At 45.1% G+C, this 17,051-nt stretch overlaps 1 protein-coding gene across 4 annotated transcripts in view; it reads right to left on the bottom strand.

Moving 5' to 3' along the window:
- SGSM2 (small G protein signaling modulator 2) overlaps positions 1-17,051 on the bottom strand; it is a 551,979-nt gene that overhangs the window by 8,535 nt on the left and 526,393 nt on the right. For all 4 annotated transcript variants that reach the window (XM_030185728.1, XM_030185727.1, XM_030185730.1 and 1 more), the window contains one exon: positions 9,800-9,896. In XM_030185728.1, the coding sequence (XP_030041588.1) occupies positions 9,800-9,896 (97 nt within the window). The remainder of the gene's footprint in view (positions 1-9,799; positions 9,897-17,051) is intronic.

Genomic DNA, 17,051 nt, shown 5'->3' with positions numbered 1-17,051 from the left:
GGCGATGCCCCAGCCTACATGTCAGACCTGATAGACTTACCACCCAGGAATGCTAAAAAATCATCTCGCACATTCCTTAATCTTCATTTCCCCAACTGCAAAGGTCTACAATACAAATTAACGCATGCATCAACCTTTTCCTATATGAGCACACAAATATGGAACGCGCTGCAGCGCAACCTAAAAATTATCTATGAACTAACCAACTTCCGCAAACTACTGAAGACCCATCTCTTTAACAAGACATATCACAAAGATCAACACATGTGAATTCCCCACATGTATCCTGAACTGTCTTATAATGTTTTTCTGTTATATCACAATCATGTTTCTTTCATTGTCATGTAACCCAAAATCCTTCTGTAATACCAAATGTCCTTTCTCTTCTTATTTCCACTTTTCATGATGTATTATAAGCCACATTGAGCCTGCAAAGAGGTGGGAAAATGTGGGATACAAATGCAATAAATAAATAAATAAATAAATAAAATAGTAGTTTAACAAGCAAATATTGTAAGGCAGATAATGATGAAGCATAATAAAGCATGATAATCCATAAACAGTAAGATAAAGGAAATCATTAGAGCCAAAAAACAATCCTTCAGAAAGTGGAGAAGAGAACCAACTGAAAGTAACAGGATAGATCATAAGGAATGCCAAGCCAAATGCAAAGCGGAGATAAGGAGGGCAAAAAAGGACTTTGAGAAGAAATTAGCGTTGGAAGCAAAAATACATAGTAAAAATTTTTTTAGATACATTAAAAGCAGGAAACCGGCCAAAGAGTCGGTTGGGCCGCTGGACGAAAATGGTGTTAAAGGGGCGATCAAGGAGGACAAAGCCGTAGCGGAGAAATTAAATGAATTCTTTGCTTCGGTCTTCACCGAGGAGGATTTGGGGGGGACACCGGTGCCGGAAAGAATATTTGAAGCGGGGGAGTCGGAGAAACTAAACAAATTCTCTGTAACCTTGGAGGATGTAATGGGTCAGTTCAGCAAGCTGAAGAGTAGTAAATCACCGGGACCTGATGGTATTCATCCCAGAGTATTAATAGAACTAAAAAATGAACTTGCGGAGCTACTGTTAGAAATATGCAATCTGTCCCTAAAATCGAGTGTAGTACCGGAAGACTGGAGGGTAGCCAATGTTACTCCGATTTTTAAGAAGGGTTCCAGAGGAGATCCGGGAAATTATAGACCGGTGAGTCTGACGTCGGTGCCGGGCAAGATGGTGGAGGCTATTATTAAGAATAAAATTGCAGAGCATATACAAAAACATGGACTGATGAGACAAAGTCAGCACGGATTTAGTGAAGGGAAGTCTTGCCTCACCAATCTAATGCATTTTTTGAGGGGGTAAGCAAACATGTGGACAATGGGGAGCCGGTTGATATTGTATATCTGGATTTTCAGAAGGCGTTTGACAAAGTGCCGCACGAAAGACTCCTGAAGAAATTGCAGAGTCATGGAATCGGAGGTAGGGTATTATTATGGATTAAGAACTGGTTGAAAGATAGGAAGCAGAGAGTAGGATTGCGTGGCCAGTATTCTCAGTGGAGGAGGGTAGTTAGTGGGGTCCCGCAGGGGTCTGTGCTGGGTCCGTTGCTTTTTAATGTATTTATAAATGACCTAGAGATGGGAATAACTAGTGAGGTAATTAAATTCGCCGATGACACAAAATTATTCAGGGTCGTCAAGTCGCAGGAGGAATGTGAACGATTACAGGAGGACCTTGCGAGACTGGGAGAATGGGCGTGCAAGTGGCAGATGAAGTTCAATGTTGACAAGTGCAAAGTGATGCATGTGGGTAAGAGGAACCCGAATTATAGCTACGTCTTGCAAGGTTCCGCGTTAGGAGTTACGGATCAAGAAAGGGATCTGGGTGTCGTCGTCGATGATACGCTGAAACCTTCTGCTCAGTGTGCTGCTGCGGCTAGGAAAGCGAATAGAATGTTGGGTGTTATTAGGAAGGGTATGGAGTCCAGGTGTGCGGATGTTATAATGCCGTTGTATCGCTCCATGGTGCGACCGCACCTGGAGTATTGTGTTCAGTACTGGTCTCCGTATCTCAAAAAAGATATAGTAGAATTGGAAAAGGTACAGCGAAGGGCGACGAAAATGATAGTGGGGATGGGACGACTTTCCTATGAAGAGAGGCTGAGAAGGCTAGGGCTTTTCAGCTTGGAGAAGAGACGGCTGAGGGGAGATATGATAGAAGTGTATAAAATAATGAGTGGAATGGATCAGGTGGATGTGAAGCGACTGTTCACGCTATCCAAAAATACTAGGACTAGAGGGCATGAGTTGAAGCTACAGTGTGGTAAATTTAAAACGAATCGGAGAAAATTTTTCTTCACCCAACGTGTAATTAGACTCTGGAATTCGTTGCCACAGAACGTGGTACGGGCGGTTAGCTTGACGGAGTTTAAAAAGGGGTTAGATAGATTCCTAAAGGACAAGTCCATAGACCGCTATTAAATGGACTTGGAAAAATTCCGCATTTTTAGGTATAACTTGTCTGGTATGTTTTTACGTTTGGGGAGCGTGCCAGGTGCCCTTGACCTGGATTGGCCACTGTCGGTGACAGGATGCTGGGCTAGATGGACCTTTGGTCTTTCCCAGTATGGCACTACTTATGTACTTATATCGAGGTCTATAGGTCTGTCCCCCTAAGCTTTATGAAAGACACCATTGACCAATTTTGTAGCCACCCTCTGGATTGACTCCATCTTTTTGAAGGTGCAGTCTCTAGAATTGGGGCCTCAGCAGAGACTTATACAAGGGCATTATCACTCTATGCACTCAAGCATCCTTCTGGCTTTGACCACTGCCTTTTCTACCTGTTTGGAGACCTTAAGGTCATCAGACACAATCATTCCCAAGTCCCGCTCGTCTTTTGTGCACAGAAACACTTCACCATCGTTGCCTTGAATTTTTGCAGTGCATTAAATCTTAGTTGTCAATTTCTAGACCATTCTTCAAGCTTCACTAGTCATGCTATCCAGACCAGGCAGTCCTTCCACAATATCCTCAATATCACTCACAAAGATGTTAAAAATTGCTGGCCAGTGTGGCATGAATGTGGTATTTGGTCAGTATCTCAAATCATCTCCAATAATGAGGTTTTATCTATTCAAAATTTGAAACATCTTTTTGGTTTACCTATGCACCAATCTGTATAATGGCTTCAATTTAAAAAAATTGCTTGCTAAATAACCATAAGGTTACTTCAGCCTCTCAAACCCCCTTGGATTTCTCTTTTGTCACATTATGTGCTCTGGCAACAAGAAAGCCTCGTAAGTACATAAGTATTGCCATACTGGGAAAGACCAAAAGCCCATCAAGCCCAGCATCCTGTTTCCAACAGTGGCCAATCTAGATCACAAATACCTGGCAAGATCCCAAAAAAGTACAAAACATTTTATACTGCTTATCCCAGAAATAGTGGATTTTCCCCAAGTCCACTTTTACTTTAGGAAGTCGTCCAAACCTTTTTAAAATTCTGCTAAGCTAACCGCCTTTACCACATTCTCTGGCAACGAATTCCAGAGTTTAATTACACGTTTTAAATTTACTACATTGTAGCTTCATCGCATACTAGTCCTAGTATTTTTGGAAAGCGTAAACAGAGAATTCATTAAGTTTCTCCGACTCGTCAGCTTCGAATACCATTTCTGGCACCGGTAACCCACCCAAATCTTCCTCGGTGAAAACCAAAGCAAAGAATTCATTTAATCTCTCCGCTAAGGCTTTGTCGTCCGATCGCCCCTTTTACTCGGTCATCTAGCGGTCCAACTGATTCTTTTGCCGGCTTCCTGCTTTTAATATACCTAAAAAAATTTTACTATGTGTTTTGGCCTCCAACGCAATCTTTTTTTCAAAGTCCCTTTGCATCTGACTTGACATTCCTCAACAATTTACAAAATATTACATGAATATTTACCTAACCCTTGTACAAAAGTGGAAAAAGACTGGGAAAAAAATTTTGTTTTGTAATCAGAGTTTTAACTGGCAAACATTCTGGGCTAAAGTTAACCGTCCATCACTGTTTGCCGGTATTACGCAAGGATAGGCAAGGTTCTGGTGTGGATTAGGAATTGGTTATTGGATCGAAAACAGAGGGTAGGGTTAAATGGTCATTTCTCTCAATGGAGGAGAGTGCAGCACTTATCAATGATAAGGACATCAGAACGACGAGTGAGGTGATCAAATTTGCAGATGATACACAACTATTCAAGGTTGTTAAAACGTCCGCGGACTGTGAAATATTGCAGGAAGACCTTAGGAAATTGGAAAACTGGGCAACGAAATGGCAGATAAAATTTAATGTGGTCAAATGCAAGGTGATGCACACTGGAGAAAATAATCCAAATCATAGTTACCTGATGTAGATATGCTGAAATCTTCTGCTCAGTGTGTGGTGGTGTCCAAAAAAATAAACAGGCAGCTAGGAATTATTAGTAAAGGGATGGTGAATAAGACCGAAAATAATATAATGCCTTTGTATCTTTCCATAGTGTGTCTGCACCTGGAGTCTTGTGTTCAGTTCTGGTCACCGTATCTCAAAAAAGATATAGTGGAATTAGAAAATGTTCAAAGAAGAGAGACCAGAATGATAAAGGGGATGGAACTCCTCTCGTATGAGGAAAGGCTAAAGAGGTTAGGGTTTTTCAGCTGGGAAAACAGACGAATGAGGGGATTGAGGTCTACAAAATCCTGAGTGATGTAGAAGTAAATTGATTTTTTACTTATTCCAAAATTACAAAGACAAGGGGACACTTTTTGTAATCCGCTTTGAAGCAGCTACATTACCATCATCGTCATCAGATGTTCTGGATGCCAACCAAGACTTGGCAGCTGCTGATTGATAATGTTTTTCTCCACCAGTTTTCCAGAAAGATAGGGGATCGGGGAGGAATGATGCTTGCTTTTAAACAGGACTTAAGCACTTCTCTTGTGATTTATGTTGCTTCCTGCAGTTTTGAGGCACTGGTTCTTAAAGTTCAAGCATTTCTGAACTCCCAGTTTTCAAGTTTTTGAAGAATTTATATTAGATCAGAGAGAGATTTAAATTAACACAATACCTTTTTTATTTTAGTTTTCAGCTTCCTTGGGTTACGATGTCATGTAATCCTAATTCTGTTGAGAATTTCAAATCGTATGTTTCAATAAATGCCCAAATGAACAGAAACTACAAGCTGTAATGCACAATTACTATTTGCAGTTTTTTAAAATCAGATTTGAAAATAATAAAGTTTGGACACCCTTTCAGCTGATTCACTGCTACTTCAATATTTTTTTAAAGTTATTACTAAAGCCTGTGAGGGTCTCTGATGTCGCACAGGGAACATGATTTCTATAATGCCATTATAGAAAACTAGCATAACCCGAGCTTTAAAGTGCATATATGCAAGTGGAAGAGATGCCCATGTGCCTCCCACATGTTCCTACTTTGAATCTGCGCACTTTAGCACTTATACACTAGTGCACATAAGTCCTAGTTTTTGGCACATGTATGTGTGCAAGCGACACCTAGTTAAAGAACTGCCCTTCTTAGGTCTTCAGGCTCTCTCCCCGGTCCACCTCTGCGCCCCCCCCCCCCCAAATTGCAGAGCTGGCTATATCTGGGGAGAGAGCCGGGGGGAGGGGCAATGCATTACTCCAGGAAAAAAAATATTTTATGATCCCAGGTTCCAATCTAATTCATGTTTAATGTGGGATAAAATGCCATAAATAAGTAAATAAATATAAACTTTTAATGTTGAGCACCTGATTCTCAAAGTGAACATATTCCAAACACTATAATGAAAATAAAATGATCTTTTCTACCTTTGTTGTCTGGTGACTGTTTTTCTGATCATGCTGGCCCAGTATCCGATTCTGCTGCTATCTGTCCTCTTAACTCCGTTTCCAGGGCTTCCTTTCCGCCTTTCTTCTTCATTTCTTGCCCTACATCCGTAAGTAAAAGCTGGGTCCTCTACAGACTTGACTGTCCAGTCGATCCAGCTTCTGCCTATTTTCTTCATCCATGTGCAGTTTTTCTCCTCTCATCTCCTTCCTCTCTCTTCCCTCCCCTCCCTCCTCCCATGTCCACCAACCCTCCTCTCCCCCATATCCATGTCCAGCAACCCTCCTCTCCCCCCTGTCCTCTCCCCTCCCTTCCCTCCACCCATGTCCAGCAACCCTCCTCTCCCCCCTGCCCTCCCCTCTATCCACCCATATCCAGCAACCCTCCTCTCCCCCCTGCCCGCCCCTCCATCCACCCATATCCAGCAGCCCTCCTCTCCCCCCTGCCCTCCCCTCCATCCACCCACATCCAGCAACCCTCTTCTCCCCCCTGCCCTCCCCTCCATCCACCCATATCCAGCAACCCTCCTCTCCCCCTGCCCTCCCCACCATCCACCCATATCCAGCAGCCCTCCTCTCCCCCCTGCCCTCCCCGCCATCCACCCATATCCAGCAACCCTCTTCTCCCCCCATGTCCAGCAACCCTCCTCTCCCCCCTGCCCTCCCCTCCATCCACCCATGTCCAGCAACCCTTCTCTCCCCTGCCCTCCCCACCATCCACCCATATCCAGCAACCCTCCTCTCCCCCCTGCCATCCCCTCCCTCCACCCATGTCCAGCAACCCTCCCCTCCCTCCACCCATGTCCAGCAATCCTCCCCTCCCCCCATCCACCCATGCCCAGCAGCAACCCTCCTCTCCCCCTGCCCTCCCCTCTATCCACCCATGTCCAGCAGCAACCCTCCTCTCCCCCTCCCCTCCCCAACCCAGGTTGTCCAGTGGATGCTTCGGGGCAGGCAGGAAAGATCCCCAGTCTTTCCTGCCCGCTGCCAGCGCTGACTCTCCCGTGGCGCTGCCAGATCGCTCTCCAACACTTCAGCAGAAGTCTCAGTGGCCATTTTTAAAGAGCGATCCGGCAGCAGGGGAGGGTCAGCGCCGGCAGTGGGCAGGCAAGACTGGGGATCTTTCCTGCCTGCCCCAAAGCATCCATTGGACAACCAGTTGCCTTCTTCAGGTGTAGGGGACCGTGTAGCGGGCGGGCAAGCGGGAGGGAGGAGAGCCGGCTCGCACTGAATTAACAACCGGATCGCAAAATTGTAAAAAATTTAACAACCGGCTCCAGTAGGGGGGTGGTATGCAATAACAAAGCTAAATACATGTTTCCTTTAAACTAAGTTCACCTCAAGCCTTATGTTGAATATAATCCTTAATTTACCTAACTTGAGGAATTAATCCATAGTCTTCTTGAAAGTCTGTAAAAGGTTTCCCCCTCATCCCAAATCTGTCCCTGGGTATGTAAGCCATTTGTTCATACACCAAATCTCGTAATCCTGGACAAAAAGAGGGAGCATACTGCACATACTGTCTATCTGGAAAAAAATTGACTTCACAACAGATACCAAGATACACACTGCCAAGGACTACCACTAACCACATCCTCTCCAAAAGACATTACACGATGTGATACCCGCAAGCAAGCCCCTCACACTCTGGAATGCACTGCCATGACTATCTCTACTTTCAGGAAGTGAGGGGCTGCTGATTGAGTGCATTTGTAGGTTAGTAGGAGAAGCTTGAACTGTATGCGGTACCTGATCGGAAGCCAGTGAAGTGACTTGAGGAGAGGGGTGATATGAGCATATCGGTCTAGGCGGAAGATAAGACCGGCAGCAGAGTTCTGAACGGACTGAAAGGGGGATAGATGGCTAAGTGGGAGGCCAGTGAGGAGTAGATTGCAGTAGTCAAGGCAAGAGGTAATGAGAGAGTGGATGAGGGTTCGGGTGGTATGCTCAGAGAGGAAAGGGCGAATTTTGCTAATGTTATAGAGAAAGAAGCGACAGGTCTTGGCTATCTGCTGGATATGCGCAGAGAAGGAGAGGGAGGAGTAAAAGATGACTCTGAGGTTGCGGGCAGATGAGACGGGGAGGATGAGGGTGTTATCGACTGGGGAGAACACTGGGATGATGGAGGGAGAAGAAGCAAGAAAGCTCTCAGCCACTGGCTCCCAAGTGTTGGGGCTGGCTCCTAGATTTAATTAAATATTTTGTTGAGGCCTCGTAAGCAAAAGAAAACCTGAATAAGCCTTAAAGTTTCTGGAACAAAGTGCTTTGGACTGATGTGCTAAAAACTGACCTGTGCAGCCACAAGCGCACAATACATTTTGAGAAAAAGGATAAAGAGCAATGACGTAACCACGGGGGGACTTGAGGGCCTGGGCCTCCCCACTTTAGCCCTTTCCAAAACTGCAGCACCTTTGAATGACTGATGGGAATGCCCTAGCTCTGTCAGCTGAAGACATCTGCTGCCTGAACACCATCCCCTCACCTGGTGCTGCCTTAGCTTTCCAGCCACCGCCGGCATTTGTCACATATGGGCAAAACTGAGCATATGCAAGAAACGCTGACATCGACGGCTAGAAAGCATGCTGCCGACTTCCTTGCTGCTGAGGTAGCCCCAAGCGGGGCTTGGGCACTAGATCTCTTTGGTGCCAGCATCCCCACCAGCAAAGGAGAAGAGGAAATGCATGGCCCCCCAGTCTACCTCTGCCTCCCCTCCCCAAAATGGGCTGCTGGCTACAACCCTGGTAAAGAGCACCTGACCAACCATTAAGGACGGGTGAATCTATTATGCTGTTGGGTTGCACATCAAATATTGTACTGGTAGAAGGAAAAGGAATTGGCCTTTTCTGTGGTTACAATCAAAGCGGTTTATATTCAGGTACTTATGATGTGCCCAGAGTTGCAAGGAGCTGCAGTGGGAATTGAACCCAGTTCCCCAGGCTGCTGCACTAACCACTAGGCTAATCCCTTATCTTAGAGGCTAGTCAGTCAGTGACAAGAGGAAAATGAATATTTTTATCAAGAAAACAATCTGAAGCATACATCTAAATCAGCGACGAAGCACCTACAGGAAAAGAAAGATGAAAGTTTAGTCCTATGGGGAGATCTCAAACAGGCAAGGAAACCTAAGAATATTTCTGAATTAAGAGAGTTGATTCCTATTGCGGTTTCATGATTTTATCCTGTGATGTTTTTTAATCCGAACTTGCACACAGACTCCTGATGCAGGCCCTCCGGCCGAAACACAGCGTTGTGTTGAGTCGTTTTTGATTTTATTAATAAACTTAGTTTTAAGCAAGATATTGTGTGCTCCAGTTTCTGGAATCCGTGGTTTCCTGTTCCCACTTTTCTTCTCTTTTTGAGTTACTCCATGGGACCTTTTGAGTTCTCCACATATGTGGATTCTCCTTGGACTTTTCACATTGAACCTGAACTTGTTTGGTATAATGCAGGGTACAAATGCCATAAATAAACAAACAAGCAAGCAAACTGCAAAGAGTAATTATGCATTAAAATTTGTGATCTTTAATTTTGTACCATGTAGAGGTTGTGCTCACCTAGAAATTCATCAAAACACAAAGGGGTCTTTTTATTAAGATGCACTAACGTATTTATCACACACTAAATGCCGTGCAGCCCATTGGCTGCATGCTACTTAACGCACTCTAATCCATTAGCGCACCTAAGTGAAAGGACCCCATGGGTGCCTAAACATTTCTATATAGCTCAAGCAAGAACTGGCTTAGTCCCAAACATAAATAATTTGAAGACATTTCAGCAGAGGTAGGATTCAGGTTAGGGAGGCTCAGGCGCTGTTGGTCTGAGTTTAATATCATCAACGGGTTTTCCAAGGAATTTTCGTACAAATATCATTTTCCTTGTGATCTTTAGTTTTTATGTAGACAGCGGAGATACTATTTACTAGATAAAGTGTTAATTCAGTAATTGCATGTATTTACCCCTTTTAAAATCTAGCAGAAACCAGCGGTAACAGAAGTAGAAGTGTGTGTAGTCTCCATTCTGCTGCATCAACTCAAACAGCTCAGAGTCTAGAATCTGGAAACAAAAAGACAGATGTAAAACACAGTGAATAATCAGAAAGAAATAAGCGGTTGCCCAGAAATTAAACTAAAAAAGTACAAGGAGCTTTCAAATGTGGGGGCATCAACTCAGTATTTTATTAATCAAACCAGACACGGGCTGTGCTTTGGTGAAACCACCTGTGTCAAAGGTTCTAAACATGAAACATTAAAAATATAAATAAACCTGTGTCACAGAATCAAAAATCAAATGTTTAAAAACACATAAAAAGTTAAAATGATATCAATTTGCATAATACAAATGTAAATATCCATGCATAAAAATAGAAAAATAAATATGTAAACTGAATCAACAAAAGACCAACTTCAAAATTATTAAATAATGTACACATGGTGCATGAAAAAATGACAGTGTATTTACTGCAAGACAAATTTGTAAGTGTAACGGAGGAGGAAGAGAGGAAATATTCAAGTGCATCTAAAGATGTGCAGACAGTAAATAATATTGATAGCTATGAAGAAACGAAAGTGCCTAAGATGAGTGAAATAAACATAATCGAAGTGAACTGTGTGTGTCTGATGTCAGTTCCAAAAGCGAGGATGTTTAAAAAAAGGGGCAGATGAAATTAAAGTATTAAGGATATGAGAATGCAGACTCCCTTTTTACAATGTACTGTTCTAAAGCTCTTTTATATAGTGGATTTAATTTGGAGAGCAAATATGAATGAAAACAGAATCAGAAAACTGTAAAAACGCCTTCATTGTGTTTGAACAGAGGAGTGTGGTAGCCGTGTTAGTCCACTCTTAAGGTTATCAATAGAAATCAAACAAAATAAAACATGGAAAAGAAAATAAGATGATACCTTTTTTATTGGACATAACTTAATACATTTCTTGATTAGCTTTCGAAGGTTGCCCTTCTTCGTCAGATCGGAAATAAGCAAATGTGCTAGCTGACAGTGTATATAAGTGAAAACATTCAATCATTACTATGACAGTCTGACAGGGTGGGAGGATGGGGGTGGGTAGGAGGTATGCATAGGGACATCAAAGCATATCATTGATATTCTAACAGGATAGGTGTGGATAGGTGAGGGGAGGGTGATCAACAGAGAAATACAGCTTTATGGTTTATAATGGGCTAGGAACCCCAGATCCTTGTTAAGTCCTTTCTGTTGGGTGTTAAAATATTCAATCATTCTGACTTCAAAGGTCTTAAGTTCTTGTATGGTTTTAAAGTTACCTTTCAGGATTCTCACTGTGAAATCACTGGTACAGTGTCCTGGTCCTGTAAAATGCTGACCAACAGGGGTGGGAGCCCTACTGGCACCAGTATTGTTCATGTGATGTCTATGTAAATTGAATCTTGTCTTAAGCATCTGGCCTGTTTCTCCAATATAGCATCCTTCGTTACATTTTTTACACTGAATGATATATACCAGAGAACAGAGAAACTAATTCATAACAAAAATAATTATAATAAATACATTAAAACATGAAAGCAATAAGTCAGTGCGCCATAAACTACCCCATCCCACCACTTCATAGCAGAGCTTACATCCCACTTAAACTACATGCTTCAACAAGGTCCCTTCCCTAAGGAAAATGGCAACATCCTACTCACCCCAATACCAAAAGATCCCAAGAACAAAATCAAACGAAATCACTAACTACCCCCCAGTAGCATCAATCCCACTGGTGGTCAAATTGGTGGAAAGCATGGTAACCAAACACTTACTGATTATATAAACAAATTTACAATATTACATGAATCACAATCAGGATTTTGCCCCCTCCATAGCACTGAAATAGAACTAATTACCCTCCTAGCCAAATTCAAGCAGGAAATAGCAAAAGGCAAAAAGCATACTTCTCCTCCAATTCGACATGTCCAGTGCATTCGACATGGTAAACCATAAAATACTACTAAGACTCCTAGATTACTTCGGGATTGGCGGACACATACTTAGTTGGATCGAGGGTTTCCTAACCACCAGAACATATCAAGTGAAATCAAGCTCAAACATATCACCACCTCAAGGATCACCACAATCACCGATCCTTTTCAACCTGATGACCTTACTAGCCAAATCCTTATCCAACCAAGGCCTTGACCCTTTCATCTATGCAGACGATGTCACAATATACATTCCTTACAAATGTGATCTGACAGAAATCACCAAGCTCAGCTTGAATATCATGGAATCATGGGCAAACGCATTTCAACTAAAACTCAACACAGAAAAACACACTCTCATCCTCTCATCCCAATACAATACGAACAAACCCACAAACATAAACACCCTCCCTATCTCAGACGGCCTGAAAATTCTTGGTGTTACAATTGACCATAACCTCACACTAGAGAACCAATTGAAACCTACAACAACAAAAAATGTTCCACTCAATGTGAAACCATTCTTCCCGAGGGAAACATTTCGCAACTTGATACAATCAATGGTACTAAGCCATGTAGACTACTGCAACAGAATTTATGTGGGATGCAAAGAACAAATTATAAACTTCAGAACGCTCAAAACACGGCATTCAGGCTTATATTTGGAAAAATGCGATTCAAAAGCGCCAATCCCCTCCGAGAAAAACTGCACTGGCTCCCAATCAAAGAACGTATTGCTTTCAAAATCTGCACTCCAGTTCATAAAATTATCTACGGCGAAGCCCCGGGATACATGACAGATTTCATAGACCTACCAACCAGAAACACAACAGGATCAACGCGAACATACCTAAATCTCCACTACCCAAGCTGCAAAGGACTCAAATACAAATCAACCTATGCATCCAGCTTTTCCTACATAAGCACAGAACTACAGAACGCATTACCACCTTATGATCACCTAAACTTCAGGAAATCATTAAAAACTAACCTGTTCAAAAAGGCATACCCTACCGACCCAACTTAAATGCCTGTTGGCAACACAACGAAACTAAAGCTCGTAATGGACATAACTCTTCCTCTCTATGATTCCCTAATGTGTCTGTACACACGAACCTTATTCTACTACAACATTACTGTATTTGTTCATACTGGAATTGGCGAACGCCACATTGAGCCTGCAAATAGGTGGGAAAATGTGGGATACAAATGTAACAAATAAATAAATAAAATACATAGGAGCCCTGCAGGCTTGGGCTTCTTCCACAAGCAAGAGAAGAGACTATCAGCACTCGCCTCGCAAGTCGAAAGCAGCAAACAGATCACAGCTCGGCAAATGTTGAGATTGAACAATGCAGGTCATGCCCATGGCACGTCTCCACTTGAGAGAAGCCCGGTGGTATGGGCAAAGTAAAACACTTCCCAGTGGTTTCAGGCGGCTGGTGGATACCATTCAGAATTGACTCACCCTTCTCTGGTGGACAATTCAGATGAATTCCACCTCCTCAGAAGATGCTAACAACCTAGGATGGGGACTTGGTCTGCTCAGGAAACAGATCTCCATATCGATCTCCTTGAGCTCAGGGCCATTTGGAATGCTCTAAAGGCTTTCAGAGATCTGCTGCAAAGCCAAATTATTCTTATCCAAATTGACAACCAGGTTACAATGTTTTAGGTAAACAGCAGGGGGTATGGGTCAGGAAGCAGTGGAGAAGTCCTTCATGGGATGGACCTCTGAGCCACATACCTCCCAGGAAAAGACAACTGTCTGGCAGACAGACTGAGCAGGGTTTTGCATGAATGGTCTCTCAACATGGACGTAGCCCCCAAGATCTTCTATGAGTGGGGCACCCAGCAGACTAGTGTCAGATACCTTTCTCCTACATTCTGTATACTGTGAGGAACCCCTGAGGGTCAGGGAAGAAGGGATCTGGGAGAGAAGCAAGATATCCGGGATTCCAACTACAAGTCCCAGGATCCTAGGGGCTGGGAAGCCACACCCCCACGGAGGCATACGTTTCCCAAGAGCCGGAGAAGGGAGGAGGACTACCGTTCCCAAGAACCCCTGCAAAGCCCTGGGGGCAAGCAAAGGGAGCAGCAAGGGAACTACAAGTCCCAGGATCCCGAGGGAGAGGAAGGGGATTGGCAGAGAAGGAATAATCAGGAGGGAGAGGACCAGCTGGGGACCATAAAGGGAGAGGAGCCCTTGGAATGGGAGGTGGAGAAAGAGGTCGGAGAGGAGATCCAAGCCCAGGATGACTGGGGAAGTGAGCCCATGGAGATTGCTGCTCTAGGTACAAGGGAAAAGTTGAAAGACTTCATAAGAAACCTTCTTCAAGGCTGGGGAAAGCTTGGAGGAAAAATTAAGCAGCTGTTCCACTCAAGGGGGAGAGAGGTGCCGTGCTGTAAAGCAGTGAATGATTTCAGCTGTGGCCAGAGGTCAGACCCGGCTGGAAAAACAGGTATTGACTTGAACTGTGAACAAGAACCTGGCCATGCTGGGGAAGCAGTGAGTGATTTGAACTTTGTCCAGAAGACATGCCATGCTGGGGAAGCAGCAGTGGTGTGCTGGAGCTGGCTCGCACCGGCTCGCAAGAGCCAGTTGTTAAATTTTTAAAGCTCTCGCGAGCCAGTTGTTCTGGCAGGCGAGCTGGCTCCCAGGGGCAGCGCAACCCGGCGGTAAGTGAGGTAAGCATGGCAGGAGGGCGCCACAAGCCATGCTTACCTCACCTCCCATCACTCTGGGGAGTTTAAATCTTACCTCCGTCGCAGCAGCAGCCGCAGTGAAATCCCATCTCTAGTCTTCCCTTCATTCCCATCAGTGTCCTGCCTTCTTCTGATGCCATTTCCTCTTTCCGCGAGGGCGGGACACTGACAGAAAACGAAGGGAAGGCTAGAGACAGGCTTTCACTGCGGCTGCTGCGATGGAGGTAAATCAAAGATTTAAACCCCCCCAGGACGGCAGGAGCAAAAAGAGGGATGTTGGGGGGAGAAGAGGGTGGGCAGGTGGACATGGGAGTGGGAGGGCAGGGGAGAGAGGAGCATCAAAGCCATCGATGGATATGGATGGAAAGGCAGGGCCCAGAGAGGAGAAATTGCTGGACATGGAGGGGAGGGGAGGGCAGGGCAGGGGAGAGAGGACAGCTACTGGAAATGAATGGATGGAGGGGGCAGGGGAGAGAGGAGAATTGCTGGACATGGGTGGACGGAGGGGAGAGGAGAGTCTCAGGACATGGAGAGGAGGGCAGGAGAAATTCTGGACATGGATGGAGGGGAGGCAAGACAGGAAGGAGATGCATATGGATGGAGGAGAAGGGAGAGAGAGAAGAAATGCTGGACATGGATGGAGGGGAGGGAAGAGGGAGGAAGTGAGATGAACATGAATGGAGGGGAGAAAGGAGAAATGCTGGGCATGGACAGCGGAGAGGGAAGGGAGAGAGAAGAAATGCTGGACAACGTTAAAAGTTAATATTTATTTACTTATTTATGGCATTTTATCCCACATTAAACATGAATTAGATTGGAACCTGGGAGCATTTAATTTTTTTTTCCTGGCGAGAGTAATGCTTTGCCCCCCCCAGGCTCTCTCCCCGGCTATAGCCAGCTCTGCGATTTTGGGGGGGGTGGGGCGCAGAGGTGGATTGGGGAGAGAGCCTGTTAAACATTTACCAGCACACCACTGGGAAGCAGTGAGTGATTTAAACTGTGTCCAGAAGACATGCCATGCTGGGAAGCAGTGAGTAATTTAAACTGTATCCAGAAGTGGTGTCATGGTGGGGAAACAGTGAGTGACTTGAACTGTGGTCAGAACACTGCTGTGCTGGTGAAACAGTGATTTAAAACTGTGTCCAGGAATCAGGCCATGCTGGGAAAGCAGTGAATGATTTAAACTGTATCCAGAAGCTGTGGCCGTCGGGGGTAGAAGGAACAAGGGGTGATATGTGCTGTAACCTAGGACCGTGTCTGGAAGAGGAAATGTCTTGGCCTTGCTGATGGAATAAAGCGGTTTTAAGCATATTTTTGGAGTCTGCTTCTGGGAGTGCTGTGTCCAAGGAGGGGCCCTTCCAGGGTCAGCCGAGTTCATACCTGCAGGAAGGCCTGAAGGTGGTGGCCTGCTGACATATTTTGGTGGCCTGTTGAACTACCAGGTGCAGGAGACTCGGGGACGGAGGTCAGGAGGCTGCAAGGGTTCCAGCAGCCCATCCAAGGGGCCGATGCAGCTAAAGGCGAAATACTCTCCTGTTTCTGGTAAGCGTGTAAGGAAGCAGTTGAGGATTCTCAGGTGTTTACCTGGGCTTGAAAAAAGAAAAAAGGAAACATTTTTTTATCTGGACGGCCGCACTTGGTGTGTTTCTTGTGTTTCCTTTTCAGGGGCCACTGGAAGGTGGTCATTATGGATCCTAAGGAGCTGTCCGCCTTCATAACTCATCAGTTCCAGAAGCAACAGGAGCTGGCCCAGAGGTTGATGGAAGAGTCCTTGGCAGCCACGCGGGTGCAGCAGCAGCCCTTATTGGACTTATTCCAAGACTTCTTGAGAGGAGGAGGGGCTGCCCAGGCGGCGAGTCTGACCTCAGCCCCGATGAGTTTAGGGAAAGGGAAATGGGACTTGATATACCGCCTTTCTGAGGTTTTTGCAACATGCTCATCTTCCAATATGGTATATATCCAATGTGGTATATATCATTCAGTGTAAAAAATGTAACGAAGGATGTTCTATTGGAAAAACAGGCCAGATGCTTAAGACAAGATTCAATTTACATAGACACAACATGAAGAAAGCTGGTGCCAGTCAGATTCCCACCCCTGTGGGCATAGGCGTAGACTGGGGGGGGCGAGGGGGGGCAATGCCCCCCCAAACGACGCGAGGCGCCGCCGCGCCATTAGTTTAAAAAAAAACAAAACACATGCAGGCACGGCTCCTCTCCATCCGCTTGGCTTCCCTGCCCTCTCTATCTGCGTCCCGCCTTCCTCTGACGTCATTTCCTTTCGGGCGGGACGCAGACAGAGAGGGCAGGGAAGCCAAGCGGACCGAGAGGAGCGTGTCCGTCTACCTCTCTCTCTTCCTCCCTCCCTCCGGCGCAGGCAGCAGTCTTTTCCAGCGTTCCTGGCAGCGGTAGCGTTGTACACGCTGCCTTCGGCTCTGCCCCAAAGCCTTCTCTTCAAGTTCCTGTTCCCGCATAGGTGGGAACAGGAACTTGAAGAGAAGGCTTCCGGGGCAGACCGAAGGCAGCGTGTACATCGCTACTCACTGCCAGGAACGCTGAAAAAGCTGAA

This window comes from Microcaecilia unicolor, chromosome 13 (genome assembly GCF_901765095.1).
Source record: "Microcaecilia unicolor chromosome 13, aMicUni1.1, whole genome shotgun sequence".
Lineage (NCBI taxonomy): Eukaryota > Metazoa > Chordata > Amphibia > Gymnophiona > Siphonopidae > Microcaecilia > Microcaecilia unicolor.
Note: the sequence above shows the minus strand (reverse complement) of the source record. Positions and strands in the feature narration are given on the sequence as shown.